At 46.7% G+C, this 27,926-nt stretch overlaps 3 protein-coding genes across 4 annotated transcripts in view; 2 read left to right on the top strand and 1 right to left on the bottom strand.

Moving 5' to 3' along the window:
- Positions 1-3,475, top strand: part of frem2a (FRAS1 related extracellular matrix 2a) — a 46,496-nt gene extending 43,021 nt beyond the window's left edge. Inside the window, exons 22-24 of the mRNA XM_058086568.1 lie at positions 1,922-2,109; positions 2,185-2,331; positions 2,394-3,475. Coding sequence (XP_057942551.1) covers positions 1,922-2,109; positions 2,185-2,331; positions 2,394-2,927 — 869 coding nt within the window. The 3' untranslated portion in view covers positions 2,928-3,475. The remainder of the gene's footprint in view (positions 1-1,921; positions 2,110-2,184; positions 2,332-2,393) is intronic.
- Positions 3,476-4,719: 1,244 nt separating this feature from the next.
- On the top strand, positions 4,720-9,863 carry trim47 (tripartite motif containing 47). The gene is made up of 8 exons (XM_058086572.1): positions 4,720-4,981; positions 5,219-5,430; positions 5,798-5,843; positions 6,482-6,577; positions 7,925-8,149; positions 8,311-8,333; positions 8,502-8,623; positions 8,724-9,863. The coding sequence occupies exons 1-8, from the start codon at positions 4,805-4,807 to the stop codon at positions 9,251-9,253; spliced, it is 1,431 nt and encodes a 476-aa protein (XP_057942555.1). The 5' UTR covers positions 4,720-4,804; the 3' UTR covers positions 9,254-9,863.
- trim3b (tripartite motif containing 3b) lies at positions 9,595-27,530 on the bottom strand. Of its 2 annotated transcripts, XM_058086569.1 has the most exons (18): positions 27,385-27,530; positions 19,718-19,893; positions 18,503-18,632; positions 15,934-16,044; positions 15,709-15,860; positions 15,452-15,632; positions 15,266-15,367; positions 15,035-15,133; positions 14,807-14,959; positions 14,368-14,746; positions 13,171-13,274; positions 12,943-13,110; positions 12,694-12,862; positions 12,484-12,525; positions 11,458-11,528; positions 10,812-10,952; positions 10,507-10,638; positions 9,595-10,442 (listed from the first exon to the last, which is right to left on the bottom strand). In XM_058086569.1, the coding sequence occupies exons 2-18, from the start codon at positions 19,849-19,851 to the stop codon at positions 10,341-10,343; spliced, it is 2,370 nt and encodes a 789-aa protein (XP_057942552.1). In that variant the 5' UTR covers positions 19,852-19,893; positions 27,385-27,530; the 3' UTR covers positions 9,595-10,340. The 2 variants fall into 2 exon arrangements, with proteins under 2 accessions (XP_057942552.1, XP_057942554.1); XM_058086571.1 differs by lacking the exon at positions 12,484-12,525 and having other exon boundaries at positions 9,597-10,638.
- Between the last annotated feature and the right edge of the window lie 396 nt (positions 27,531-27,926).

The raw sequence follows: 27,926 nt of genomic DNA, 5'->3' as shown, positions 1-27,926 counted from the left end.
AATCCTTTCATCAGAGATTAGAGATCTCCAATTGATATGCTTTCTTACAGCGCTCAGTGGTGGAATAATGCTCTTGACTCTACAACAAATTCGAGTTCTTGCATTTAGATATGAAGAAAGCTTTCATGGCTTTCTGTCAGAACTGAGGTCATTTGGGCTTCAAGGAGACCTACAGTACTTGACTGGATTTCATCTTTCCTATGTGATGGACAACATTGTATTGTTCTGGATGGTGTGCCCCAAGGGAACGCACTTGGTCCGTTACTCTTCCTGATGTATATTGACGACCAAGCTTCACACTCACAGAACCACCTCCACCTGTTACCATTAAAAACCCAAAGCCCAGAGACTTACTATACGCATCTACTAGAATCTCTAAGGCATACATATGACCACTTATGGAGTATGCTTCTCCTATTTGGAGTGGAGCAGACCCCCCACACTCACACTACTAGACAGGCTGCAGAAGAAAGCCCTTTGATTACTAAAAAATGAGGAATTCTCCCACTTGAGCCTACAAGGAAAGTTGCATCCCTTTGCAATTTTTAGCGACACCTCTTCATGAAGCCATCCATAAAATGGCTTGAATCCTCCCCAATGAAACAACAAATTCATGCATAACTCTAATTATAATAGAATAGTAACACCTAGGCCGTCATCATTTACAAGTTTAACACCCAATGTTATCTTTCTTCCTATCTTTCAGTCATTCATTCATTTTCTATTGCTTATTATCACGAGGGTCGCGGGGGTGCTGGAATCTATCCCAGCTGTCTTCGGGCGAGTGGCAGGGTACACCCTGGACTGGTCCCCAGCCAATCACAGGGCACATATAGACAAACAACCATTCACACTCACATTCATACCTATGGACAATTTGGAGTGGCCAATTAACCTAGCATGTTTTTGGAATGTGGGAGGAAACCGGAGAAAACGCACGCATGCACGGGGAGAACATGCAAACTCCACACAGAGATGGCCAAGGGTGGAATTGAACTCGGGTGCTGTGAGGCATGCGTGCTAACCACTCATCCACCATGCAGCCCTCTTCCTATCTTTGGAAGATATTATTAGTGAATCAAATACTATACTGTAGGTCTCTTTCAAAGCACTGTGCTGTACGTTGATGAGATGTTCAAGCACACTGCGTATTTCTGACTCTGACGAGACCGTGCTTTTCCTATCTTGAATAAGCACTTGCATGAGTGAGAAACACAATTGAATTGAAGAAAGATGAGGTAGCAAAGTAGGAAGGTTGCGTTAAAATAATAGAAAACGAGGCAGGCCCGTGTGTGTCATGATGAAGTTGAAGCTAACTTTCAAGTGATCTTTCAAGTATACAGCTCTAACCGTCCGTTCTTCAAAGTTAAGTGTCGTTGAGAATGAAACACTAAAAACACTTCACAAGATACAGACAACAAAGCAAACATCAACATGAAGGAACATATGAAGGACAGTGTGCAAGCAGTCAGAGAATATGCAGTCTTGAACAGATGAGTCTGGATTTGATACTATGAATTTCACTTGGTTTTCAGCTGTAATTGTTCTCTATTAAATGTGTTTCATTAATACTGTATTTTAGAGTGACTGGAACGGATTCATTGGATTGACATTATTTCTTACAAGATTTGTTTTTTGTGTATTTGTTTTTGACTGAATTAAATGAAATGTGGCATCCCTCAAAGCTCAATGTAAAGTCCCAAACTTTTTGCAAACATACATGTTCTTAGGTCATTACATTAGGTTTATTTGAACATGTTTTCATTCAGATAATTAGTTGCCTTATCTACTGCATAGCTGCCGGCTGTGGCTGGTCACTGCACACTTGGCTCCAATAAAAGCTGTATCCAAATACACGCCAAAATATAGTGTGGTTCTTTCAGTGCTGCATGGGTGAGTTTTTCTGATTGTGATCTTGCAGGTGACACCATCTATGGCCGAGTCATGGTGGACCCTGTGCAGAACCTTGGAGATTCTTTCTTCTGCAGCATCGAGAAAGTGTTCCTGTGCACTGGAGCTGATGGCTACGTTCCAAAGTACAACCCCACCAAGTTTGAGTTTGGCTGCCTGGCTGACTCCCCTTCTCTGCTCTACCGATTCAAAATCCTGGTAAGTCCAGTTCTTCCTATTCAGGTGTTTTTACGTGTGTGTTTTGACCACTTGTCATCCATGGTGCGTCACCAGGACAAGGCTCAGCCCGAGACACGTGCAAGAGTGTTTGGTGATGTTGATTTTAACGCCGTTCTGGCGATGGACGATGCATCGGCCTTGTCACTTGTCCGGCAACCCGGCTCAGACGGCTTCAAACTGGACTCGACCGCCATGTTCCAGGTGGTCTTCAGCACCCTCTGATTTTTTTATGACACATCCTAATTCCTTGTGTATTTCCTCAGGTTGCATCAGGTCGTGAGTGGTACATTCACACTATCTACACAGTCCGCTCCAAGGAAAATGCCAACAGAGGCATCGGAAAGCGCAGTCTGGAATACCACTCCTTCACATCCACGAGTACTGACCTTGCCTCCAAAGGTGGTCGATCAAGGAGGTCAGCCGGCGACCAGGTCCCGGTTGTCGCCACGGACATCGGTGCTGACAACAACCGTGGCACCAACATCATGCACATTGCATTGGACCGCACCAAGCGGCGGACGGGGGTCTCCGATGAGCTGCTGGCGCACGGGCCAGAGCCGAGCAAGCTGGACGGCGATGAAGTAGAGGAGGGTGTGGTAACTGTGGTGGGGGCGCTGGTGGGTGTGCTGCTGACGGCGCTGGTCAGCGTGGTGCTGGTGCTGGCACACCGTTCCAGGCAGAAGGAGGGCAAGGAGATGTGGCAGAAGGGCGTGCAGCAGGTGGTCAAAGGCTCCATCAGCGCAGAGCCCATGCTGGTGGTCAGGATGCAAGACTGCCAGGACAGCTCGGAGGTCTGAGCGCAAGGACACGTGGACACCCGGGACATAAATACAGGATGTGGGCTTTTATACAACTTTTTTTTTTTTTTTTTTACTTTCTGTGATGTTTCTTTCATTGCTCATTCACTGCAATAACGAAGCACGGCTGGTAGCGTTCAACTTATGACTGTGATGACAAGTGCCTGAAGCCGCCATTATGTCCCCTTCAGGATGTCTCATGGGCACAACAACACAGTATTTGTATGTCACGTCCCCAAAATCACCCCAAACAAGAACATTTATGTAGTAGCTTCACTATCGCAGTGTGGCCTCACATTTACTTTATTAACTTTTTTCTTTCCTCCAAGCTGGAGTGTATAACTTCAAATAGATGAGTAAATAGTGGAATTAGTGGAACTTGTGCCAAACGGACTGCACCTCCTGGTCTCCTCCTCTCACTGGCCACTTCATTAGGTACACAAGGCAATGAGATCCAATACAGAAAATGTGTTCACTCTGATACTGTCAAGTTTTCATTGAACAATACATTTATTATTGTGCTTGTAAAGCTGTTTCTCATATTTTGATAGCACGGGGGGGGGGGGGGGGGGGGGGGAAATTCCTCTCATTGTGATCAATATGAAATGAAAAAGGGCAACAATATATCCCATTGGGTGACACGATGTCTAAAAACAAGCTGCTATTTTAAATGTAATCATCTATTATGTCATTTTTTGGTTCATTTTGTAATGATTTAAAAAAAACAAACATTTTTTACAGAACACCCTACTGATTTACTGTGTGATTTAATGTGAGGTGCATATAAACAACATAGCTTGTGTGATAAGTGACAGCTTCACTGTGCATTGCTGTGGGCTCTCATCACATTTCATGTCCACACTGCTAAAAGCACACACACTACGTATTTAAATCTTCACCTCGGGAGGTGATTTTTACAGCTCTATCGCACACATACTGTAGCTGCTGTGTGTTTGTCACTGTGAACATTCAAACATTTCACCTAATAATAATCATATTGTGTACATGTGCTGTTGTCTTATCCCGCTGATGATACTACAACATACCAACACCCCTATGCATATCCAAGCTATGCAATGTACACAGCCTCCTCTCCATGCAAAAGAACTTGATATCACTTTGTGTCTTTTTATGTTCTTTTATTACACATGTATTTAATAGAATAAATATTGTGGCTTTATGGAATGAATATTTCTACTCATGGACACGATGTGTACTTCGATTTGCAAACAATATAATGGATTACATTTTATGGTAGCTACATCTGTAGTACTGCTGCCCTGGTGTAGCCTGACTGAAATGTGGCTGCCAGTTCTCACCTACAGACTCTTTGACCACCACCTAAAATTCATTTAAATTAATACACCAGTATGGGAAAAACTGAATATGTATCTGATAAGGGAGGCCCTTTCTGATAATTGTTGGACAAAGGAAAGATGTGAATAAACAGAAAAATACAAAGATAATCTATTTGATTCCTGTTTATATGGGGGAATTGTTCCAGAAAGTCATATGTTTCTGTGCCATTACATTAGATTTTAGAAAACCAGTCAAATTAAGTGTCTTCTGAATAATAAAAACAATCACTGTTGCTATCTTACCCCTAAAAGAAGACACTTCTTCCTTTTCGATTGCTTTGCGGCAGACACCCCATTTTAACTGGTGTATTACCGCCACCTACCGGACTGAGATGTAGCAACAGCTTCTTTTCAGTGCGCCATGTATTTGGTCACGCCCACCGAAAAATAAAGCGCAACTTCATTGGCTGAGAGAGCTGATGACGCACCACAAAACAGCCCGGTCTTTTCCGGTGTGCTCTATTCTGGCTTGCTTGTGAGCAGAAACGTCGTTGCTGTTTGTGTCATCTTGTAAACAACATGGCCACGGCGTCCGGGGACGACTTGAGGAAGGAGCTCACCTGCGCCATTTGCTTGGACATCTTCAAGGATCCAGTCATCCTCAAATGTGGCCACAATTTCTGCCGCTTTTGCATCTGTATGCATTGGGACGAAAATGGCGGCGACTACAACTACCAGTGTCCGCAGTGTAGATCGGTAATTTAACAGTTTTATCACGCAATGTTGCCCTAACATTTGTACTACTGAAAATGTATGGTCTTTTTCAGTTTAAATGTATTGTTAGATACTACTACCGATGGCTAGCGGGTCGAAATAACGTTAACCCGCCTGATGTAGCATCTTCAAAGATGTGTTGTGATCAAAGCCCACTTGTGTCATTCTAACTGCTAACCCTTGAACCCCCCCCCCCCCCACACACACACACACACTTAGGTCTTCAACAAGAGAACCTTCACCAAGAACTACCTGGTGCAGAACCTGGTGGCCAAAATGGATGACCTGGAGTGTCTGGGTTCCAGCCAGGCCCCCCAAAAGCCGCTGAAAGCGGAGGGCATTTGTGAGAAACATGGCGAGGAGCTCAAACTGTACTGCCAGACTGACAAGTGGCCCATCTGTGTGGTCTGCAGGGAGTCCAGGTCTCACAGGTAAAACCTTGTCGCCATGGCAGGACGTGCAAACAAGACTTCTTAGGATGTCAGCTATGAAGATGGCTGGACTTCTTCTGTGCTGGAGTTAAACCTCGGCCAAGACCCATCTGGAGTAGAAGTGTTTTAAGTTGGCCTGCATGGGGGAGGGGGCTGGGTTGGATCTCTGTTGCACGTTGCTAATACGTATGCCTGGCGCCCCCAAAGTCAGCTGGGATAGGCTCCAGCTCACCCATGATGCTAATGAGGACAAGCGCTATAGAAGATGGATGGTCTTTCAGTGCCATCAGTTAACCTGGGTAGTTGTTGTGTGGAGTCATCCGGATAAAACAAGGGAGTGTTTTGACTGGTTGCAAATGTTTTGCAGACATCACATGGTCGCCCCGGTTTCCGAAGTCATCAACGACATGAAGGTAAGATGAAAGGTTTGCGTGTCTCTGTCAGGATTCATATCTCTGCCTCCATCTCATTGGTCCATCCGCTATGGAGCCTTTTTCACCCTTTGCGACGAAGTGAACCAAAACGTACATGTTTGGAGACTTTCCCATGCTTTTCAATGGCGGTGTGTGTCTGGACACTGCATCAACGTAAAAATGGGGTCATCATTTTCCACTATCTCCTGTCTCATCATACGTCACTGCATCCATCCACTCTCATCCATGGAATCATTTGCTATTGCCCAGTAATAGACGTCACAATAACAATGATGAACGTTTACGTTGTCTATACAACATATATAAATATATATACATATATAAATATATATAATATAAATATATATATAAATAGGTGGACTTTGCTAAAGTAGTCCATAGGTATGAATGTGAGTGTGAATGGTTGTTTGTCTATATGTGCACTGTGATTGGCTGGCCTCTAGTCCAGGGTGTACCCCGCCTCTCGCCCAAAGACAGCTGGGATAGGCTCCAGCACCCCCTGTGACCCTCGTGAGAATAAGCGGTACATAAAATGGATGGATGTTTTTTGCATATAAAAACCAATTAATTGTTCATGTAAAGTTGCTGCTTTGACGAAGTGGTGTGTTGTCTTCCAGATGGAGTTGAAGGTGAGGCTGATGGAGCTCAACTGGCAAAAGTCTCAGTGCATCAAAGTTCTTTCTGCAGACGAGCGCACCAAAAATGAAATCAAGGTGTGGAGACATTTCATCTATCGCTCTCTCTTTAGCTATATATATATATATATTATTATATATTGCATATACCCTCTCCTTACATAAGCCTTGGTATTCGGTCCAAAAACATTACCTGAAAGGGATGAGGATGACATCGCCATCAGCAGTGTAGCACATCAATGGTGGCTTACCCCCCACCCCCTCGAATTCTGGTCGTTTTTTTGGTGTTGCTACGGCTTGTTTGGGGGGGGGGTCACTGAAGTCATTTGCTACCAAAGATGTTTTTCTACATCTTTTACGGGGCACACAGAGGTGATGATGCAACTCCACAATAGAAGAGAGCATGTTGGGTGCACTTGGCCATCTCTGTGTGGAGTTTGCATGTTCTCCCCGTGCATGCGTGGGTTTTCTCCGGGTATTCCGGTTTCCTCCCACATTCCAAAACATGCTAGGTTAATTGGCCACTCCAAATTGTCCATAGGTATGAATGTGAGTGTGAATGGTTGTTTGTCTATATGTGCCCTGTGATTGGCTGGCCACCAGTCCAGGGTGTACTCCGCCTCTCGCCGGAAGACAGCTGGGACCCTCGTGAGGATAAGCGGTAGTAAATGAATGAATGAGTGAATGTTGAGTGCAGAAAAAACAGCCACATGGTGGCAGAAGTGCATTTTATAAGAGCTCAGCCTGCATCTCTCCCATTGGAAATAGGAAGTGAAAAGGCATCTGGCTGTGGATGGAAATGCACACACATAGTTGCACATGTGACGGTGTTATTTTTGTAAAAAAAAATGTTTTCATGTAAAATGACCTTTTTGTGTTGTCATGGCATCATTATAGCCATTTTGGCTAAATATATGTTATTAAATTTCAAGCCTTTTGGGGGAAAAAGCCTTGAAAAATCAGTCCAAATCATCAAGAGTGTTGTTGGTGACAAATGTGTGAGATTTAAAGTAAGGGATGTCCAAACTTTTTCCTGAGAGGGCCGCATCCATAAAAATGGGAGGATGGGTGGACCGCTTTGTCCATGAAAGATGCTAAACCTAGAGTTGCTCTACATGGGCTCTCTTACTGGCGTCATCCGGCACCCGATGACCAATAAGACCACGTGTGCGGTCACGACTGCACGCGTGGTGACGGTGCTTCTCACTGGACAAATGAAGTGTTTGCAAAATAAGATGAATGTACGCAATACAAGTTGTGGAGAAAGTGCCAAAGATGCGTGTGAGTCCAATGATTCATTGTGAAAGGAATATTGGCACTGCAATTAGCAATGTAGCGTCTAGGTCAATACATAGTATGCTAAGCTATCTTAGCTTTCCGTATAATAATATGTCATTAATAATCGGGTGGTGGTTCGACCCTCAGATGAAGAAGGAGCACCTGAAGGAGAAAATCGAGTCGGACGTCTGCGTGCTGGTCCAGTTCCTGCTCGACGAGAGAGACTCCATCCTCGAGAGCCTGGACGCAGACGAGGTGGCCGCCATGGCGGTCATCGAGGACAACCTCAAGTTGGTGGAGACGGAGGCGGCCGCCGTCACCAAGAACATCGCCGACATCCACAACCACATCAGCGGCAAGACCAGCTTGGAGGTCGGTTGTGGGAGACTCAGTAATAATAGGTGGACAGATGGTCTCCTTCTCACATGGAGGAGGGTTGCACTTTTGCTTGGAGACAAACACTTCCTGCTTTTTATATTTAGCAATGAAAAGCTACCATGTATGAATGTTTTTTTTCTCTCTCCTCCCATCAGAGCCTGGCAGAGACCTTCAATGAGTAAGTGTCTTCATCCATCTCTTTCACACCACTTGCAGTACCAAGTCCAAAGTCCGTGTCACCAGCGTCAATGTCCGAGTTTGTGTCATTTCGTCTTGGCGCTATCATCCACAATGGGTTGTACGTGTCAAAGCGATTGAACCCGAGATGTGTTGCCTTGCTCCTCAGGGTCGTCCACAGCAAACCCTTTACTGATCTGGAGCCCGTCAACTGTCCCACAGAGATGATGTACTTCTCAGGACCATTCCAGCTCATCATGTGGAAGAAGATGATGCACGTGCTCCACACCAGTGAGTCCCAGGAGCATCCAGCATGCACCCAAGCAGTGCTGAGAGGTGATGTTGCCACTGAACTAACCCACACCCCACCCCACCCCCCTTCTGTGTTTAGTGCCTCAGAACCTGACGTTGGACCCCGACACGGCCCACCCCAGCCTGGCCATCTCAGACTTTGACACCAAAGTGGAGGAGGCGCTGGTGCGGAACCAGGAGCCGGAACTGCGCGGGCGCTTCACACGCTTCTGTGGTGTGCTGGCCACGGCGCAGTACTGCGGCGGGCAGCACTACTGGGAGGTGGACGTGCGCGACAAGGGCGTGTGGTACCTGGGCGTCACCACCGAGGGCAGCAACAGGAAGGGCTTCGTCACGCTCACGCCGTCAGCCGGATACTGGAGCCTGTGTCTGCAGGACCGTCTCTACGCCAATGGCGAGGACGGCCGCATCCTGGTGGCCGACTACTGGAACTCGCCCCGCGTGGGCGTGTACCTGGACTACGACAACGGGCACCTCAGCTTCTACGACGCCGTCACCATGAAGAGACTCTACTTGTTTGACACCTGCTTCGCCGAACCCGTCTACCCGTTCTTCAGCCCGGGAAAGAACGACCCAGGCAGCCGCCTCCAGATCTGTCACTACTACTGAGGCAACGGCACAGATCCTCTATTCTGCGAGAGGCCCGTCTCCCACTAAGCTCTGCGGTCATCCTTGAAGTCCCGCCCTGGAATCACTGTGTCCACCAATCAGAGAGCAGCTTGCCTCATCAGTTGGAGACTGACGTTTGCACAAGGAGTCTCTAATCCGGTTTTACTACTTTTTTCTTTTCTCTCCCTTGTCTTGATCTGCTGCTGCTTGTCAACCACACTTTTATCACTTTTTAACCATTGGGCTTTTCCAAACCAAGACCAGCAGGAGACATGATCATCCTCTTGGGCTTTTCCAAACCAAGACCAGCAGGAGACACGATCATCCTCTTGGGCGTCTGCACTTTTTGTAACCAGAAGAACCTTTGAAATTCTTAAACTTCGCAGCCGCCTTTTAAAATGTTGATTGGTCCGTTTTACTTTTCATCATCAATTTTAAGAATTTAAGCCGTTTTGTTTTTTAAGGTGAAGTTTGGTGTGCGTAACGTGAGCGATTTTTGTTCACACTGCACACTTGTATTGTGTAATAGTGCCACACTATCAATGTAAATAATCTACTGATTTAACGAGATTAAAAAATACTGACAAAAGCCTTCTTTTTTTCACTCACTTTAAGGTGGCTTGCCTGGTCTCCATGGCAACTCATCATCATCATCATCGGGAGTATAAAGATAAATGAGTGTGCTGTGACACCTTTTTGTTTTATAGTTGACCACTTGAATATTTACAATCAAAGGTTGTGTCTTGGCTAAGCAAGCTACTGAGAAATACAAACATGACTGTTTGCTGTTAGCTGCTGTTTGTTCTTGCAGGAGCACAAAGATAACATAAATATACACATATACATTGATATATATATTACTCTGGCAAACTAAACAACCTACTTTTATATAGATTATTTCTACTTTGCAACAAATGACATTTTGGCAGAAGGAGGCGGGGCTTAGATGTTGAAAATGACATTCTCAGTTGGGGTTGACCTTCTAGAAAGTAAAATAAAGCTGATAAACGGATTATGTACAAGCACAGTACTCGTGTGGGCTGCTAGATTGTTAGCATGGAGATCTGATGGCACTGGTTCCATCCCATCATGGAGGACTGGGAGCGAACAGAAAAGACAGGATGGAGGCCAGAATGAAAGAAGAAATGTTGTCCTTCCTCGATGGAGCCTGTAGGGCGGCGCCAGCTTGCTGTTGATGACGTCAAAGACAGTTACTACTGTGTGTACGTGTACTACTGCAGGTATCTGTACACCTTGAAGCAGTGGTTGCCGGAGTCGGCCACGGCCACGTGACCATCTGAGGTGAGGGCGAGGCCCTGGGGGCCGTACAGCGGGTCCGCCGACGTGTTGATGTATGACAGGAAGGAGCCTGTGCTGTCAAACACCTGATGCACAAACACACAACATACACCTAGTACTACTACGTATGTATGTACTATTCAACTACTACAATGTACATAACACATACTTCTTATGATTATCTTTGTGAGGAACAATAAAAAAAATGTAGTAATACCTGTGCGTACATGCTGCAGTGTTGAAGTAGAAAAGCGTGTACCTGTATTCTGCTGTTCCCCCAGTCAGCTACGATGATGTTTCCGTTGGCGTCCACGGCCACGCCGGTGGGGGCGTTGAATTGTCCGTTTCCTTCGCCGTGAGAGCCGAACTTAAACAGGAACTCTCCGTCAGCGGTGTACACCTTCAAACAAAAATGAATGACTTTCAATGACTTCAGTTATTATTATTATTATTATTATTAGTAGTAGTAGTAGTAGTAGTAGTAGTAGTAGTAGTAGTATTGTGACAACCAAATCTGGTTGGATGTCCCCCAGTCAGAGCATTGTATGGTCTTGTATGGCCACCAATGGCCGTGCATAGTGTGCATACATACATACATACTGTAGCGACCCTGACGTGTTCATGTTGACATGTTGTGTTCTTGAGTGTCTGACTGTTCCGGGTGACTGTGAATGCACCAGGGGTGGGGGCGTGTCGTGTTGAGGAAGCACTGTTGTGTTGCTGGCGGTGGTTCTAGCGGCGAGGTTACGGCCGACAGTAGCCATTATTGTTGTCCAATAAAAGCTTGTTAGCGATCACAGTCGTGTCCTTTCCATAGCGTCGGCAACGACGCTACAATACATTAACCAAGATGGCGGCCGATGTACTGTAGTTTCATAGGCATCATTAGTCGGAGTTGCTCTTACCTTCACTGAGTGATTATGGAAGTCCGTCACGATGATTTCATTCTTGTTGTTGACAGCGACGAAGTGTGGACCTGAATGGGGGAGGAGGAAGTGAGATATTGTGGCACGTGAATGTGAAGCAGCTAGCTAAGTTGCTCCGATTGGCTCAGAGGAACGTCTGTCAAAGACCTCTTTCCACCAATCACCACAGTCCTGCTTTACCAAGAACTAATATGTCCTTATTGTTCAGGTATTGTGTTTTTTCATACTAAGATTCAACTTCATTCACCGAAAATTAAAAAGTATTGAAATATCCAGACTTTGAAATGAAAATGACTTAATTTCATGACGTTTTTTCTCATTCAATTTCAACTTTTTTCTGACTTTCTCATATTTTTCGACCCTTTGTATTTGTATTGTGGTCTCCTATAGAGCAGCTACACACAATAATCTGCACAGAAAACCTTTTAGATTTTCCAGAATCTGCACCTATTCCAGCTGTATTTCCTCTGATGTGTCCTTCCTGTTTTAATTTATTGCACCCAAGGCCCACCTCCGGGCACGCCCACTCCGCTGTGATTGGTCACACGCCCAAAGTGCTTCCTAACTATGAACCATATAAGGAAGTGACATCACAAAAAGGCGGTTTTACCACGCCTTTTGAAACCGAGCGTTTTGAGCCATCCCAAACTTCTTTCAGGGCTCACTTCCAAATGCACAAACCTCATTATCTGAAACTTTAGCATCGTTTAACACGAGAATACAACATTCTAACTACATTTATAGGTCAGAAAAGTGGAAAAAGCAACGTAGGTCCCCCAACGTCATTGGTTTTATGACGTTGCCGTGACTGGGGCGCTTGGTGGAAAGGTGATGCAATCATGCAGTAACGTCAAAAGGGTTAGTTTGGAGCAAACACGTGGAACATGTGATCAGGAAGTGATTATTGGCACATGTTGATCGCACAGAGGGTCAGCAAGGGGGTTGGTCGTCAGGACAAGGGGGACGTCTGAAGGTTGCAACAAGGCCACACACTGAAGTACTTACTGAAAACTGAGCCAGACTTATTTAGGTTTGGACCCAGTTTGTCTGAGGTGGAACCCAGGTGGAAAACAAAGAAAAAGCAAATAAGACGTCAGATGTGGCATGAGAAGACAAGGTGACGCATGGAACCCAGTTGGTGCGTCAGTGAAATGTGTCAAGGTGACGGCTTTATTGGAGGTGAGGCGTTTATTCGTGATGAAGAGGAAGCGTTACCTGCAAACTGTCTGTCAGTCATCCCTCGTCCTCCGAACTTGGTGACCAGCTTTCCGTTGGACTGGAAGATGAAGACGCAGCAGGCTTTGTTGTCCACCGTGATGATGTGGCCGTTCTTGTCCACGGCCACGCCCTTTGGGCCCATAAGGCGTCCCGCACCGATCTTGTTCTGGAGAAGAAGTGGAGAAGCTGACGTGTAGAAGAAGAAGCATCAGCATCTTTGAGGATGTAGCGTTCCAATGTCCTCACCTTAAACTTGCCATCCGAGGAGAAGATGCTGACCCAGCGGTTGTCGTAGTCGGCCACCACGATGTCGCCGTTGGAGTCCACGGTGACGCCCGTCGGACGCTGCAGTTGCCCCGGCGACCGGCCTCGCACCCCAAAGCGCATCTTGAACTGTCCGTCGTTGGAGAAGATCTGTGCATAGTTCTCACAGTGAGTGTGATGATGATGGGGAGAACCTGGAGAGAAGCTCACCTGGATGCACTGATTGTTGCTGTCGGCCACCACCACTCGGCCGCTGCTGGACGCAGAGATGCCCTGAAGGTTTGTGAACTCTCCTCTCTCTCGGCCCCGAGACCCTGGTCACATGTGACCACACACAACATCTCTTGACACGTTCAAAAGTTTGGGGACATTTTCTCATGGTGTCGAATGAGAACATGTCTCCAAACTTTTGACTGGCAGGGTACATGATAGGGTACATGTCACATGACAAGCCGGGCCCCATCTTGTACATGATGGGGCACATGTCACATGACGAGCCGGGCCCCACACATGACAAGCCGGGCCCCATCTTATACATGTCACATGACAAGCCGGGCCCGATCTTATACATGATGGGGTACATGTCACATGACAAGCCGGGCCCCATCTTATACATGATGGGGTACATGTCACATGACAAGCCGGGCCCCATCTTGTACATGATGGGGCACATGTCACATGACGAGCCGGGCCCCACACATGACAAGCCGGGCCCCATCTTATACATGTCACATGACAAGCCGGGCCCGATCTTATACATGATGGGGTACATGTCACATGACAAGCCGGGCCCCATCTTATACATGATGGGGTACATGTCACATGACAAGCCGGGCCCCATCTTATACATGATGGGGTACATGTCACATGACAAGCCGGGCCCCATCTTATAAATGATAGGGTACATGTCACATGTCAAGCCGGGCCCCATCTTGTACATGATGGGGCACATGTCACATGACAAGCCGGGCCCCACACATGACAAGCCGGGCCCCATCTTGTACATGATGGGGTACATGTCACATGACAAGCCGGGCCCCATCTTGTACATGATGGGGTACATGTCACATGACAAGCCGGGCCCCATCTTATACATGATGGGGTACATGTCACATGACAAGCCGGGCCCCATCTTGTACATGATGGGGCACATGTCACATGACGAGCCGGGCCCCATGTCATACATGATAGGGCACATGTCACATGACAAGCCGGGCCCCATCTTGTACATGATGGGGTACATGTCACATGACAAGCCGGGCCCCATCTTATACATGATGAGGTACATGTCACATGACAAGCCGGGCCCCATCTTGTACATGATAGGGCACATGTCACATGACAAGCCGGGCCCCATCTTATACATGATAGGGTACATGTCACATGACAAGCCGGGGCCCATCTTACCAACTCTGTAGATGAGCTCGTCCTCGATGGGGTTCTCCTTCTTCTTGGTGGTGCTGTACATGCTGGAGGGCCGGCGCACCGCCTTTTGCCTGACGTGACCCCCCGTGCCGCTGGGAGACTTGACACGCCGCTTGACGTCGTCTGGCGACGGGGGCACGTCGCAGGGCTTGACGGCACGCAAGCGGAAGGGGCTTCCGCGTATGGGCTGTCCGTAGAGCGTCAGGGCGAAGGAGTACTCGCCCTCGGAGCGCAGCGTGTAGCCCACCTCGTACGTCCCGTTCTTGTTGTCCGTCACATCCGGCTCTGTGGCGCGGCTACCGTCTGTTGACGTGATGTGGGCTTTTAAAACGGCGTTTCCCGTCCTCACCAGCTCTCCGTCCTGCTCGGAACCACAAACGTCAGCTTAATGACCCCAAGACATCACCAACAGATGTCCTACTTTGTCTTTGGTGGTCACGGTGATGCTGTGGTGCTGCCCCGTGGCCGCGTGGCGTAGACCCTCCCCTGTGGCGACGGAGGTGTGAGCCACAGCTGCTGTGGTGAGAAGGACGCCAAGATTCTGAATGGAGCGCCGCAGACCTTCAGTCTCCACCTGAAGGTGGAAGAAAAAGGAGAAGTTCTGACCTCAAGTCCTGTAAAAACAGAGCAGACATTGAGTGGTCGCTACCTGACAGTCCAAGTGTGCGTTCTGATGCGGCCTCTCTGGGAAGTCATGTCTCGCCAGCGCTGTCACACGCTCGCTCATTTGCTTTTGGACCAGCAGAACCTGAAGATAGCAAACAAGCCATGACAGTTCCCACATGTGAAATTGGACTAAAGTATTAGGACACCTCCAGGAAGACAAGTTTGTGGGAAAGTGGGTGAGGTTTGGGAGCTGACGTCCTGGTGGTCTTCCTACCTCAGTGGCGGTCCCGTGACTGAGCGCTTGCTCCGTAAAGCTGCAGCTGCTCTGGATGTGATCTCTCCCCTGGAGGAGAGACGACAGCTGGGCCTGCAGAACCTGCCGTCGGTGCAAGACAAGCTGGTTCAGAACCGAGACCAGGAGGTTGAATTGAGGTCGACTTGCCTCAAAAGAAACACCGACCTTCTGCTTGGTGCTGCAGATGTTCTCCAGATCAGTGATGAGGGCCGTCTTGCGATGCTCCAAAGCTCGCTCCAGCTCCTCAAAGGTGTTGGTTATATCGGCCACCGCCTCGCTCTTCCTCTCGGTGAGCTGACGGGAGATCTCGCTCACCAGCTCGATGGCGGCGGTGAGCTGAGGTAGTCTGATGGAAGCACCAGGTCTCAAGTTGACTACAGAACCTTCACAAACACGAGGGAGAGAACCAAACACTGCGGCACCTGCTGTGGATGGCGTCCAGCTGGGTCTTGAGCGCCGCCTTCTGCTGCTCCACGACGTCGCGCAGAGGAACGGTGACATGCTCGCAGTGCTCCCCCTCCGTGCAGTCCAGACACATGGCCGTCTCACACGAATCGCAGTAGAACTCCATCCCCTGCAGGGGGAGACACACTGCCATCAGGAGTGTGATGGCAGGGTGGCCTTTCCCATCAAAATGTGCCGCCCACCTTTCCTTCGTGGTTGGGGCAGCTGAGAGGTTTCCCCGCTGCTGCCGCGCTGACCGACTCGAGGACGCTGCAGGCCTCAGGTCTGGAACACTCAGGCTCTCGTTGAAGGACCTAATCAGAAGCACGTATGCGATATGAGACTGATGATGATGGGAACAACTAAAGACGAGCTTCACGTCTGGGATGCAAAGGCCCATTTCTCTAAAACATGGCTGACAAATGTGTCTCCATCTGTGTTAGAGAGCACTTCTCCTTTGCCGAGATAATCCATCCACCTCACGGGGGTGGCGTGTCAAGATGCAGGATTATTGCACAGGTGTGCCTTAGGCTGGCCACAATAAAAGTCCACCAAATACCAAATCGGCTATCTTCAGACGCTATGAAAGGGGACCTATTTTGCTAATTTTCAGCCATTTGTATTGAGTTGAGGACTCGAATAGAGCAGCTACACAGAAAGCTTTCTAGATCTTCCAGAATCTGCACCTATTCCAGCTATATTTCTTTGGATTCGTGGTTACCGCAAAAACGTCTGTTTTAATGTATTCCACTCACAGCCCACCTCCAGACACGCCCACTCCACTGTGTTTGGTCACACTCCCAAGTGCTCAGGAGTGGTCAACTAAACTCACTGCTTTGCTTCCGTTGCCTTATAATACGGTGCTCCTCATGTGTGGTTAAGTACACAAATAGACTGTAATTGAGACTGCAAGTTGATCTTCAGTACTAGCAAGACAGCCAATGAAATCTGCTACAATTCGCTCTGGATGTGAACACGTCGCACACTCGTGTAGCTGGTCACAGCTGCTCATGGCCTCCCGTGTGCAGGTTCGGTAGGCATTGGCGATGCGTTTCGTCAACTGCAGTCATTTGTCGCCTGTGTGGCGCCATAAGAGTTACAATGTGGTTTAAACAATGAATAATAGAAGTGTGATGGTAACTATAGGGGTGTTATTTCATGTCAACAGGGCTCTAATAATGTTAAAAAACATATTTAGAAAGCCAGGTTTTTATTCTCTATGCTAATCCTATATGGCAGAAATTCATTTAACGCTATAAATGAGGGATGACTGTAGCTGTAACCATGTGATGTGTGTCAATGTCATCTTAAGTGAGTTCGAAGTAAACCAAAGCGTTACCACTACCATGTCAACAACCTCAAAAGGGGAATTACGCCTAAATAATAATATTGTTGATTTTAACCTATTTAATCAATTAAAAATGACAGTTTGCTGTATGCGGCACTCAGTGGGAAAAGACTTCTGCTTGCAGTCGATAATGTAATACCAAAAAGCACCACATGGAGGCGTCTATCCCTACATTCCTGAGTGCATCCTGCATGTTGAAATGTCATGGATGATGATTTGGCACAGTTTAAGTCAACTGCAGGATCAAGTGTCCCTGTGAGGGACCCTCATGTGTCAACAGGCTATTCCAGGACCTCTGCTGGGGTTGGCCTGATATCCCGAACATCATCACCACCCAAAATAAACCCAGGGCCCCTTGTATCGTGGACGGAATCGCAGAGTTGGTCAATAAAAACATAATTTCCTGTTAAACAAAGAATCTTGTGGAAATTGACATAATGTGAATGAAACCCGCCCCCTCCATAACTAAATATGTCGAAATGGCGATTATGAAGCATGAATGGAAGCTAGTGGGGTTAGCTTAGTTTATCAGAGCATGCTAGTGTGTGTGTGTGTGTGTGTGTGTGTGTGTGTGAGCAACTCAGGCTGGATTTTCAGAGTGTTGTGTTTTACCGCTTGAATATAGGCGAGTGTTTAACAATGCCCGCCAACAGCGTGCAAGTTCTGAGTGAAAATAGACGTCAACACACACAGAACACACTTCCTGCCTTCAGAATAACAGCGCTCTTTGCCACATCTTTTCTAATTGTGTAAAGAAAATAAGGGTGTCATAAAGAATATCTGATCATTCATGTCTAGCACGGTTTGTTGAAGATTTTGTAGCAATGTGTGCAGAGGGGGCTGCACGGCGGACGAGTGGTTAGCGCGCAGACCTCATAGCTAGGAGACCGGAGTTCAATCCCACCCTCGGCCATCTCTGTGTGGAGTTTGCATGTTCTCCCCGTGCATGCGTGGGTTTTCTCCGGGTACTCCGGTTTCCTCCCACATTCCAAAAACATGCTAGGTTAATTGGCCACTCCAAATTGTCCATAGGTATGAATGTGAGTGTGAATGGTTGTTTGTCTCTTTGTGCTCTGTGATTGGCTGGCCACCAGTCCAGGGTGTACAAGACAGCAAGACAGCTGGGATAGGCTCCAGCACCCCCGCGACCCTCGTGAGGTAGAAAATGAATGAATAAATGTGTGAAAAGTTGTTATCCCATTAGATAACATTAGGGCTACATCCAGGCTGCATCCATTTCTCAATGACTTGGCAAAATTGGCCAGTGATGTATTGCATCATTAAATGCATTGAATTAATGGACATTTTATTCACTAACCCAAGAAGCACACATCATACGCTGGTAACATCAGCGTGAAATGTAAAAAATGGAATAAAAAAAGTCAAAACAGGGCCCTAAATAAACAAAGAGTTTAGATTCAAACCTCCATCAGGTTGGTGATGAAGAAGTTGTTCTGCAGGGCACACACTCCTCTTTCCGGCAGGATGGACGTCTGCCGACATACTGGACACGAGAGCGTCAGAGACTCTGGAGGAATGTAGTTGTGGAGACAGCTAGAGAGCGGAGGAAAGGAGGAGAGGAGGAGAGGAGGACGTATTGTTGGTCATATTTCACCAGACTAAACCATGCTCCTGTCACAACAAACATAAACTCGGGCTAATAAAAGCTGCATGGAACACCCTGCAGTTGTTTAAGTCTGTAGCCAAGAGGAAGGAGGGTAGGCGGAGGGGCTGCAAGTGTGTCGTACTTATGGAGCAAGTGATCCCCACGTGCATGCTAGGTGCACGTCACGTGTCGTACGTTTCCCTCACCGGTGAAGTATGTGTGTGGGCTCGCCCACTCACTTTGATAGCAAGATGGGTGTACCCGTGACCGGGAGAACCAGCGCTTATAGTAGGAAATTTAGCATTTTTTAGCACGTAGAAGCACATACGTGGGGATGTAACTCCCCTTTAGAGCGGTAGCCTCAAACTCGTGACCTGTGGACAGACCATTTGCAGCCACAACTTGACACCAAAGATGACCGTAAATGTGGCCCAGGAGGTTTAAAGTTGTATTCATCACAGCAGATTCATCCCGTTTTTATTCCACTTTATTGCCAAAAACCGCAGACAACTACAACATCTGTGTGTCTCCGTCATGTCAAACCCCAGACAAAAATCTGTTCACCTCAGCAGGACTCTGGATCACATGGCACGCGGTCAAAGCTAGGATTAAACTGGCCATGGGCTGGCTGAACGGAAGCTTTTATGGATTCTATTCCGTTTATACATGCAGAAATGTTTCAGCGTGACGTTTACACTTACAATTACATCCAAAAGGATCCCTACCTAAATGGGAAATGGACGTTAGGACATTTGAATGAAAAAAAGTACAATCTAGAAGAATAATATGCTATTATCATGCATAGATGTGCTTTTAAAGATATGGAGGCCATCATCTTGCCTGTGTGCAATGCATTGTGGGATGAAGACTTCTATTTTACTTTTAACAGCACTAACTTCTTTTAGACTTGACACAGTTTGACCCTGGAACAGATCATTTCTATTGACATTATCTCCACAATGCTAACAGGCTGACTTCTGATAGAGCTTGAGGTTTGGAGGAAAATATGCTCCATTAGAACTTGGCCAATTACCTTTCACAGAAGGTGTGGAGGCAGGGCAGCACTTTGGGGTTGCGGTAGTGGTCCAGGCAGATGCTGCACACCAAAAACTGTTTGTCTATCTGACGAACCACCGGGCTGGTGCTCCCAGCCTCTCGCTTGGCCATGGCGCAGGACGCTCAGCGCCGCCGTCCGGGGCGGCTCGTAAACTGCAGAGAGAAAGAGAGCAAAAGAGAACGAGAGGGAGAGAGAGGACACGTGAATACTTTTTGCTTCTCTCAGCGGGCGGTGCCAGGAGCGCAGGGAATAGAAGTCCCTAATTCCTTGATTAGTGTAAAAAGTCTTCATTGTTGGGATGTTGTTTGGGGGCTAATGCCTAAACAGAAAGCAGAGGCATGCAGCAGTCACTACATAAAGTAGTGACACGCTTCTCACATTCTCACATCAATTTGCCTGTTCATGGCAATAAAGCAGGAGTGTGCAGTCAGGGCCAGCAAAGCCGTCTCTGCTGGCCTAAACATTATCACAACATTGCAACTTAAATTCTAGTATTTTTTCCATGATGTTAATATTAATGTATTCCCAACATCCGGTCGTGTATGTGTATGTTAGATTGTTTTGTCCAATCACATTTCAGCTTCTATGTGTTGCCATGTCAATATTCATTCATTCATTCATTTTCTACCGCTTTTTCCTCACGAGGGTCGCGGGGGGTGCTGGAGCCTAGCCCAGCTGTCTTGGGGCGAGAGGCGGGGTACACCCTGGACTGGTCGCCAGCCAATCACAGGGCACATATAGACAAACAACCATTCACACTCACATTCATACCTATGGACAATTTGGAGTCACCAATTAACCTAGCATGTTTTTGGAATGTGGTAGTACCCGGAGAAAACCCACGCATGCACGGGGAGAACATACAAACTCCACAGAGAGATGGCCGAGGGTGGAATTGAACCCTGGTGTTCTAGCTGTGAGGTCTGCGCGCTAACCACTCGACCGCCAATGTCAATATAATCAACACAAAGTAAGCAACACAAAGTCGTGGTGTCTCCAGTGTAATTCCCTTTTACACTCACCGTTGCAGAACAAACTCCTAGACATCATGATAGACACACTCAGCTCCTCAGCTAGCCATCTTGCTAAGCTAATGTAGCTTAGCCTAGCAGTGTGTTTGGGAATGACGTGTGTCATTCATCCTTCAGTAAGAGTTGTAAAATATGGCGCCTACACAGACAACAGACTTGGTGACAACACATTGACTATAATCATCAACCCCGCCCCCTCCTTCCCAAATGTCTGCACATCTGTCACGGGTGGATTTAATCACCAGTCCCCCGCCCAAAGCCATTCCAGCTGCTGTGCTCCTCTTGTCGCCCACCGAGACTTGACACACAAGCGTGTGACAAGTAGCTTCTGTTTGCTCCCAATCTGAATGTGCATTGTTCAAACTAGGACTCTGTCAGCAGGCCGTGAAGGAACTTTGACCTTCCAACCCAGATGGACGCGGTGACCTAGCTTATTGATGTCAAGGAGGTGGACTCCTTCTTGAACGGGAAGATACCCCATGAAGGGCGTCTTGGCAGTCTGCCTCGAAAGACGACAGGGGTCACCGCAGTCATGTGACTAACTGACACAGTGGCGGTATAATCATGTCACTACTGGGCAGACAGCAGCAGCGGGGGCGTTTAATTCATGCCTAAGCAGTTTGCTGCTTTCACAGGATGCTGTGGAAGCTGGAACAGGAAGTAAACAGGGGGGAGTGTAAAGAGCAACTAAAACGTATGGTGTAAATACACCAATGTTGAACAATGCACACCACACACAGTAGGGGGGAGGGGGGGGGTCAAGTGAATAGAGTGAGGTTCCCCATGCCGCTGAAGTTAGGACATCAATGAAGAATCTACTAGTTATACTATTTAGCTCTGAGCCTCAGGTTCCACTGCCATGTGCTCTAGTTTCACTCTTTGTATTTCTTTGCGCAAAACCTACAAAGCTCTCTGCACCGACACAACGACACCAGCATCATCACAGTGCAACGACATCCGTCTAAATTTAGTGACCAGACCGGGAAGCTAAAATAACTTGGGTTGGAGGGAGACGTTTGGAAACTCCTGTGGCTGGAAAGTACAACATGTGAAAGTCACTTTTAAAGGATGCAGTGCTGCATGTTTCTCCCCAAGTGGACACACAAGCCAAGAGCAACGGCAAACAACCGAAATCCTTGCCTTGAAGAGAAGGCTTAGAGTCGGAAATATTCCAAAAACATGGTTGGCCATTGTGATACCGTAAGGTGGTGTTTGTTTAGTTTGGAGCATTAGCGGTATGCACAATTATAGAATGCAAAGCATTTTGAGCCACAACCCACACGTCAGAGTGGAGGAAATGGAATATCCCTCCAACTTCCAGCTTCCTGTTTGGCCACCAGATTACATGACTTTATAAGCACCGAGAATGAGATAGTATTAGCCGGTATTAGCTGGTCGCTCCGCTCAATCTCATCAAATAATGAGCACGTGCTGACAGCAACACACACTCACACACTCACACAAAAGAGAAGCGGGTGGGGGGGTTACCTACAGTCAGCTGTGTCATTCTTCCAAGGCTGCAAGCTGAAATGGTGTAACAACAAAAAAATAAAGTATGAGTGGCTCGCACGCCCACTTCTTGCCCTCAGGACCTCTCTCTCTAGTTCTCTCTTCCTTCTCCGTCCTCTTGCTTTTACACTCACATGCACTCACACACACACGCGAGCCCTGAGGAAAGTTCAGCACCCATGACATAAAGGGGGCGGGGTTGATCACTGGAAGCCCCTCCTCCTGCTGTCAGTGTTGGTGCTATGATTGGCTGGTTGCATTGCTGGGGTTGCATCATGGACCAACAATGCACACTGTCTGACCAGAGGGAGAAGTTTAACCCTGAGCTTGCAGGAGAGGAAACAGTGAACGTCTCCTACATTCTACCAAAACACTTAATACTATGTAGATAGTATGTAGCATGCTGGGAAATGAAGTCACACATGCTATAGTATAATACTGTACATACATAACAATCCCCGAAGACAGCTGGGATAGGCTCCAGCACACCCATGACCCGCGACAAAAACGAATCAATGAATGATAATATCACAACAAAATGTTAATACGAGCTATTTGTTTACTGGGTTAGTTCTACATTTATTTTGGTTTTAGTTTGTTTATGGTTTGTGACCTATATCTGATTTGACCACTGGTGGCGCTATTGAGGGACAAGTGCAGAAGTGACAGGGTATTGGTTTGGGTGACGGGTTGTTCACACCCACGCTGGCTGTCCTCCACCATGTGAGCATGTTTATGGACTGGCAAGAAGAAACTGAACAAGATTAAAGCATGTCAAAAAAATGCTACTAAAGGGAATTTGCCTTTTAAAAAGTGAACGCTGAGAGATGCTGTCAAAACACCAAAGGAAAGACTGTTGGAAGAATGAGTTATTATGGTTAAACTGAACATGCTTGATGAACAACACATACAGTCATCCCTCCTTTATCAAGGTGAATTGCTTCCAGACTAGGAATGCTCAGATGGATCGCCCACCAATCAGCCGATTTCCATGGAAAAACACCATAAATGGCTTTCAAAGCTGATCACATAAGTCGATCACCTGTGTGGCTTGTACTATTGCAGCCTGCAGTGATCCTTGTGTATTACAGTGTACTGAATGGCTTCAGTAGTGCCCCCCTCCCATTTTCCTTCACACTGCGCAGGCCTGCCAGAATGCAAACACATCCCCCGAAAAATATCTTGTGTGGGTTGCATGTTAAAAAGCTTGAATTTAATACGGTATTTGAACAATTAACAGGATTTGGCGAGTTATGGAGGCTCAGTCTGATTACCAGTCAAAAGGCAACTCATGCAAACAAAACGCTGGACAATATTCGCCCTGTGCATGACAGTCACAAGGCAAAGCAAATAACCCGAATAAACAATAGCTTTGTCAGCGGTGGGTTTGCTTGACAGTGTACTTCCTGTGGTGGCTATTGTCTCCTATTGGCTCCTATATTGGGTAATACGAGTGTAGAGCCATTTGAAGACAACATTACAAGAAATCAAGGACCAGAACTCCAGAGTTTTCGCACAAGTATGTTCATCTTCAACACTAGCAATATTCGGTACGAGCAAGTACTTGCTCAACACCGGCCACCTTTTCTGCTCTGAACTACTGTGATACCCCAAAATTCCCTACAAATCTGACAACTAATCAAAATCACCCATAAGGCTCAAGCACGACCAACAATCTAAGTCAGGGGTGGGCAAACTTTTTGACTCGCGGGCCGCATTGATATAACAAAATGTCCGGGGGGGGGGCAGACTATATATTTTACACGTAACAGTCCACCTGGTATTATTGTATCTGTAAAATTGTCATGCAATCTGCTATTATTATTATTTTATATTTATATTTAAATATTTTTAAAATAATAAAATATAATAATTAAAATAAAATTAAAATAATAAATATTAGATTATTATTATGTAAAATATGAAAATATAACAATATTATTATATATAATTAATAAATAAATAATCTTTTGAAAGATTGGGCGGGCCGTATTCAAACACTTGGCGGGCCGTAGTTTGCCCACCCCTGATCTAAGTCAATAACGTCATGTTCTGTTGTTGACTTTGGTTTACAAATACAGGATAATGTCGCACTTTTCTTATGACACAAATCAGTCATCTAGCACCCCCTCTCCCTGCAACCCACAGCCACAGATACATTACAGACCTGGAGAAATGACAGAAAGAAATCTGATGCATCCACACATAAACATGCAGGTTTGGTATAATCTGTGCGGAATGAGCACAGTCCCTCAGCATCATCCCAGCGCCCTCGTCGTAGCTCCACGCCCACGCTCACCTACCCCAAAATCCCATCATCCCGTGACTCGTCACTCAGAGGCTGCAACAGGAAGCGGCGGATAAGAGGATGAACAACTTAAGAGACGTCGTTTATCATGTTTTTACATGATTGCTGCTAAATGTTTTATACCTACTGAAACATTTAATCTGCTTATAGCGCTGACAACAACATCAGCATTCACGGTTTGGTCAACTCTGACTCTCTTTATGCACATCGCTATGGAGAACAACACTTTACCAGTTTTATACCCATTGGCCCCCTCATTAGGTACACCAACTTGTGATGTCCAGCAGGTCGTTAGAATGCTAGTGTTTCTAATTTGATGCTACTGTCTTTTTATTGTTTAATTTGGCACTATTTGGTCATCCTCACTCACAAACATAATAGGGCTGTCTGTGTGACCTTTGTAGCCTGTAGCTGTAATTCTGTATAATAGATGGCATCGTGACGATAGTATGACAACACAGTGCAAATGCACATGACGGTCATCAACGGTCATGTACCATCCACAAAATAAACTGTACAACTTGGAACAGAAGTGTTAACACACAACAGAAATGAGCAACCTGTTCTATGTGGATAACAACGACTAAATGCAATCAGCCAATAACTCTGTTATTTACAATATACCCGCAAGGCATGCTGGGTGGTCCCATCATCCATGCATGCTACCGCTGCACAAAATACAATCAACATCCATAAGACAAGGACTTTGTGTTCTATTATTAAATAATGTATGACAATAATCCCCCCCCCCAGTTTTCTGTATCCACACATACACTTGAGTTTTCCATGATGGGTGCAAATTTAAAAATGACCTCATCCATCTCCCACTCCATAGATACGTACTTATACGTACAGTCATGTGGGAAACACTGTATGCTCTGCACACGTGCTGTCTCATGCAGTGTTAGGACTCATACGTGCACATCTATATATAGAACCATCACTTCCTATCCCCCTCACACCGATGGCGAGCTACGCATGCCGCCGGCATCCCTCAAGCCCACGATGAAATTTGCGTGTGTGTGCATACTGAATATAAGCAACCACGCCAGCACGTCCTTGGTGGTTTATATGCATCCAGGCCATAGCATCCTGATGTCAGATGCACTAATTACTGACAAGAACCTTGAACTAAAATGTCAAAGTTCACACTCCAAACAAGTCATTATATGTTGTTTATACCGGTATAGATTCGTCCAATGATAAGAAAACGACTTATACCGTTATACCTGATAAACGTAAACAAGCCCAGTTGATGACTGTGCGCCGTGGCTTTACGTTTATCGTTTTATGTCGTGATACATCCCCAAAATAGGGAGTTAACCCTTCAATTTTAGGAGTCCACACATCCATAGACAACAATGTATCCCACCAGGCATCATCTGCAATTGACCACTATATATCCTATATATCAAGGGAGTATAAGCAATCATTTATGACAGGCAATCTTGCCCTATGTGCATGCAGGGTAATAAATAAACTATAACGTCAAACCGAGGCTAATCCAGATCTGATCCATTTTCATTTTGAGGTGGTGTAAACATAATGTGTTCAGACACTTCTAGCTCTGTCAGTGAGGTTGCTATTTATAGGATTTCAAATGAGGGAAGTAAATGCAAAGGCCACATGTCCTGGTGTGATTTTACAGCCTCCACGATGCATTCACTGTCCTTCATTGTCCCTGCACACAACCTGCATGACAAGGAAATGCACTCTCGCCAAATAATAAGCAGAATGCACATATTTGAATGGACTATTACACATCCTGTGACTCTATGCGGAGCGAGGGTGGGGGCGCAGGAAGGGGATAATGTGTTCTGGGGGTTGACTTTGTGCCGCAGGGTCGAGCAGCCCATCCTGAAATAATTTGTTTCTTTAAATAGCCGAGTGAGCCAAGAGACGCCGAGAGCGGAGCAGCTTCCATTGTGGAACGCCAAGCAGGAACGTGACGTCGTAGAGATGAAGATCGTCCTCCTCCTCTGTCCTCATGTGAACAAGCAGCTCTCAGCTACGTCACAAACACGCAGCCTCGTGTTACATAACTGGATGTGCTTCCACTCATCTCTTACTCTTGTCTGCAAGAGCCGGACATGTTGGTGCATTTATGTTCTGTCTGAAGAGCGGCACACCGCTCCTAATTAACCAACGGATCAACCAATTCCGACAATTCTCACTCCTGCTCAGTCAACTTTCACAGGCACATGTGATCCTTACATGCTTGAGGACCGCAACTTCAACCTTGCTTCATCAACAGTGTCACTCCATCATGTATACTATACATCATGACAAGCCTCTAGTGTGCCCCCCCCCCCCCCCCCCCACCCGCTTCCATCCCTCTCAACTCCCATGCAGAGTTGACATTCCACCCATGCCAGCTGGACATTCCTGTCTACACTTCCCCCCTGCAGCACATGGACGTTCACTATATCAGCATGAAAAACAAAACAAAAAGACTTGATGATAATGTGACAGTGATAAATAGCTCAGCATCATCTAAGAGACATTTACTGTTCTAATGTGAAATCATAATGTTTGCATGTGGAAATGCAGGAAATGACAAACTGTATTACGGGACAAATGGTTGATTATTAAGGGAAGAAGAAGTCAATCTTGCATATCTTTGCATTTAATTCCATGTCTCTATTAGAGAATATTTGGAGGTGATGTCAGGCAGCCTGCAGCATCGCCCTGCATGCAGCTGCTGGCGGGCGGGCGGGAAGAGAGGGAGGGACGAGGCACTAGAGGAAGGAGAGACGAGGACACGAGGGAGGAGGACGAGGAGGTGGTGAACTTACAGCAGAGATGGGCGTCTCAGCGCGCTCTCCTCCTTAGGGGGCAACACCTGCCCACCAAAAAGCAAGACATTTCCAATGCTAGCTAGGAGCCACGCAGAGGACCGGGATCAGCAGCAGGGTGTGTGTTTGTAAACGTGTAGCGAGGGGAAGCGTCTGAGGCAGAGCAAGCGAGAGGCGAGAGACACACTGCTGTCGTATCAGCTGACTGGCTGGAGGGAAAGTGGGAGGGCACGGGATGGACCAATCAAGGACCAGATGAGCAGACTGGAGAAGAGATGGCAACAAAGGATGGATTTTTTTATTGGAATTCCTGCTGTCCTCTCTGTGAAGAGACACACTCATCAGGTTACTGCAGAGCGTCTGATCGGATAAGTGTGTGTTCCTTTTACAGATGTGTATGTGTGTGGCGGCGGGGAAATGGGGGGGAAATAAAACATCTTTATGCGGTGCTGTGTTGCCGTGGCAACTGCATCCTCTGCAGATGGCTGCTCTGGCCCTGTGTGTCCTGAGGAGACATCACTCTCCAGTTGACCCAAAACAAC

The sequence above is a fragment of the Doryrhamphus excisus genome, chromosome 11 (assembly GCF_030265055.1).
Source record: "Doryrhamphus excisus isolate RoL2022-K1 chromosome 11, RoL_Dexc_1.0, whole genome shotgun sequence".
NCBI classification, from domain to species: Eukaryota; Metazoa; Chordata; class Actinopteri; order Syngnathiformes; family Syngnathidae; genus Doryrhamphus; species Doryrhamphus excisus.
Note: the sequence above shows the minus strand (reverse complement) of the source record. Positions and strands in the feature narration are given on the sequence as shown.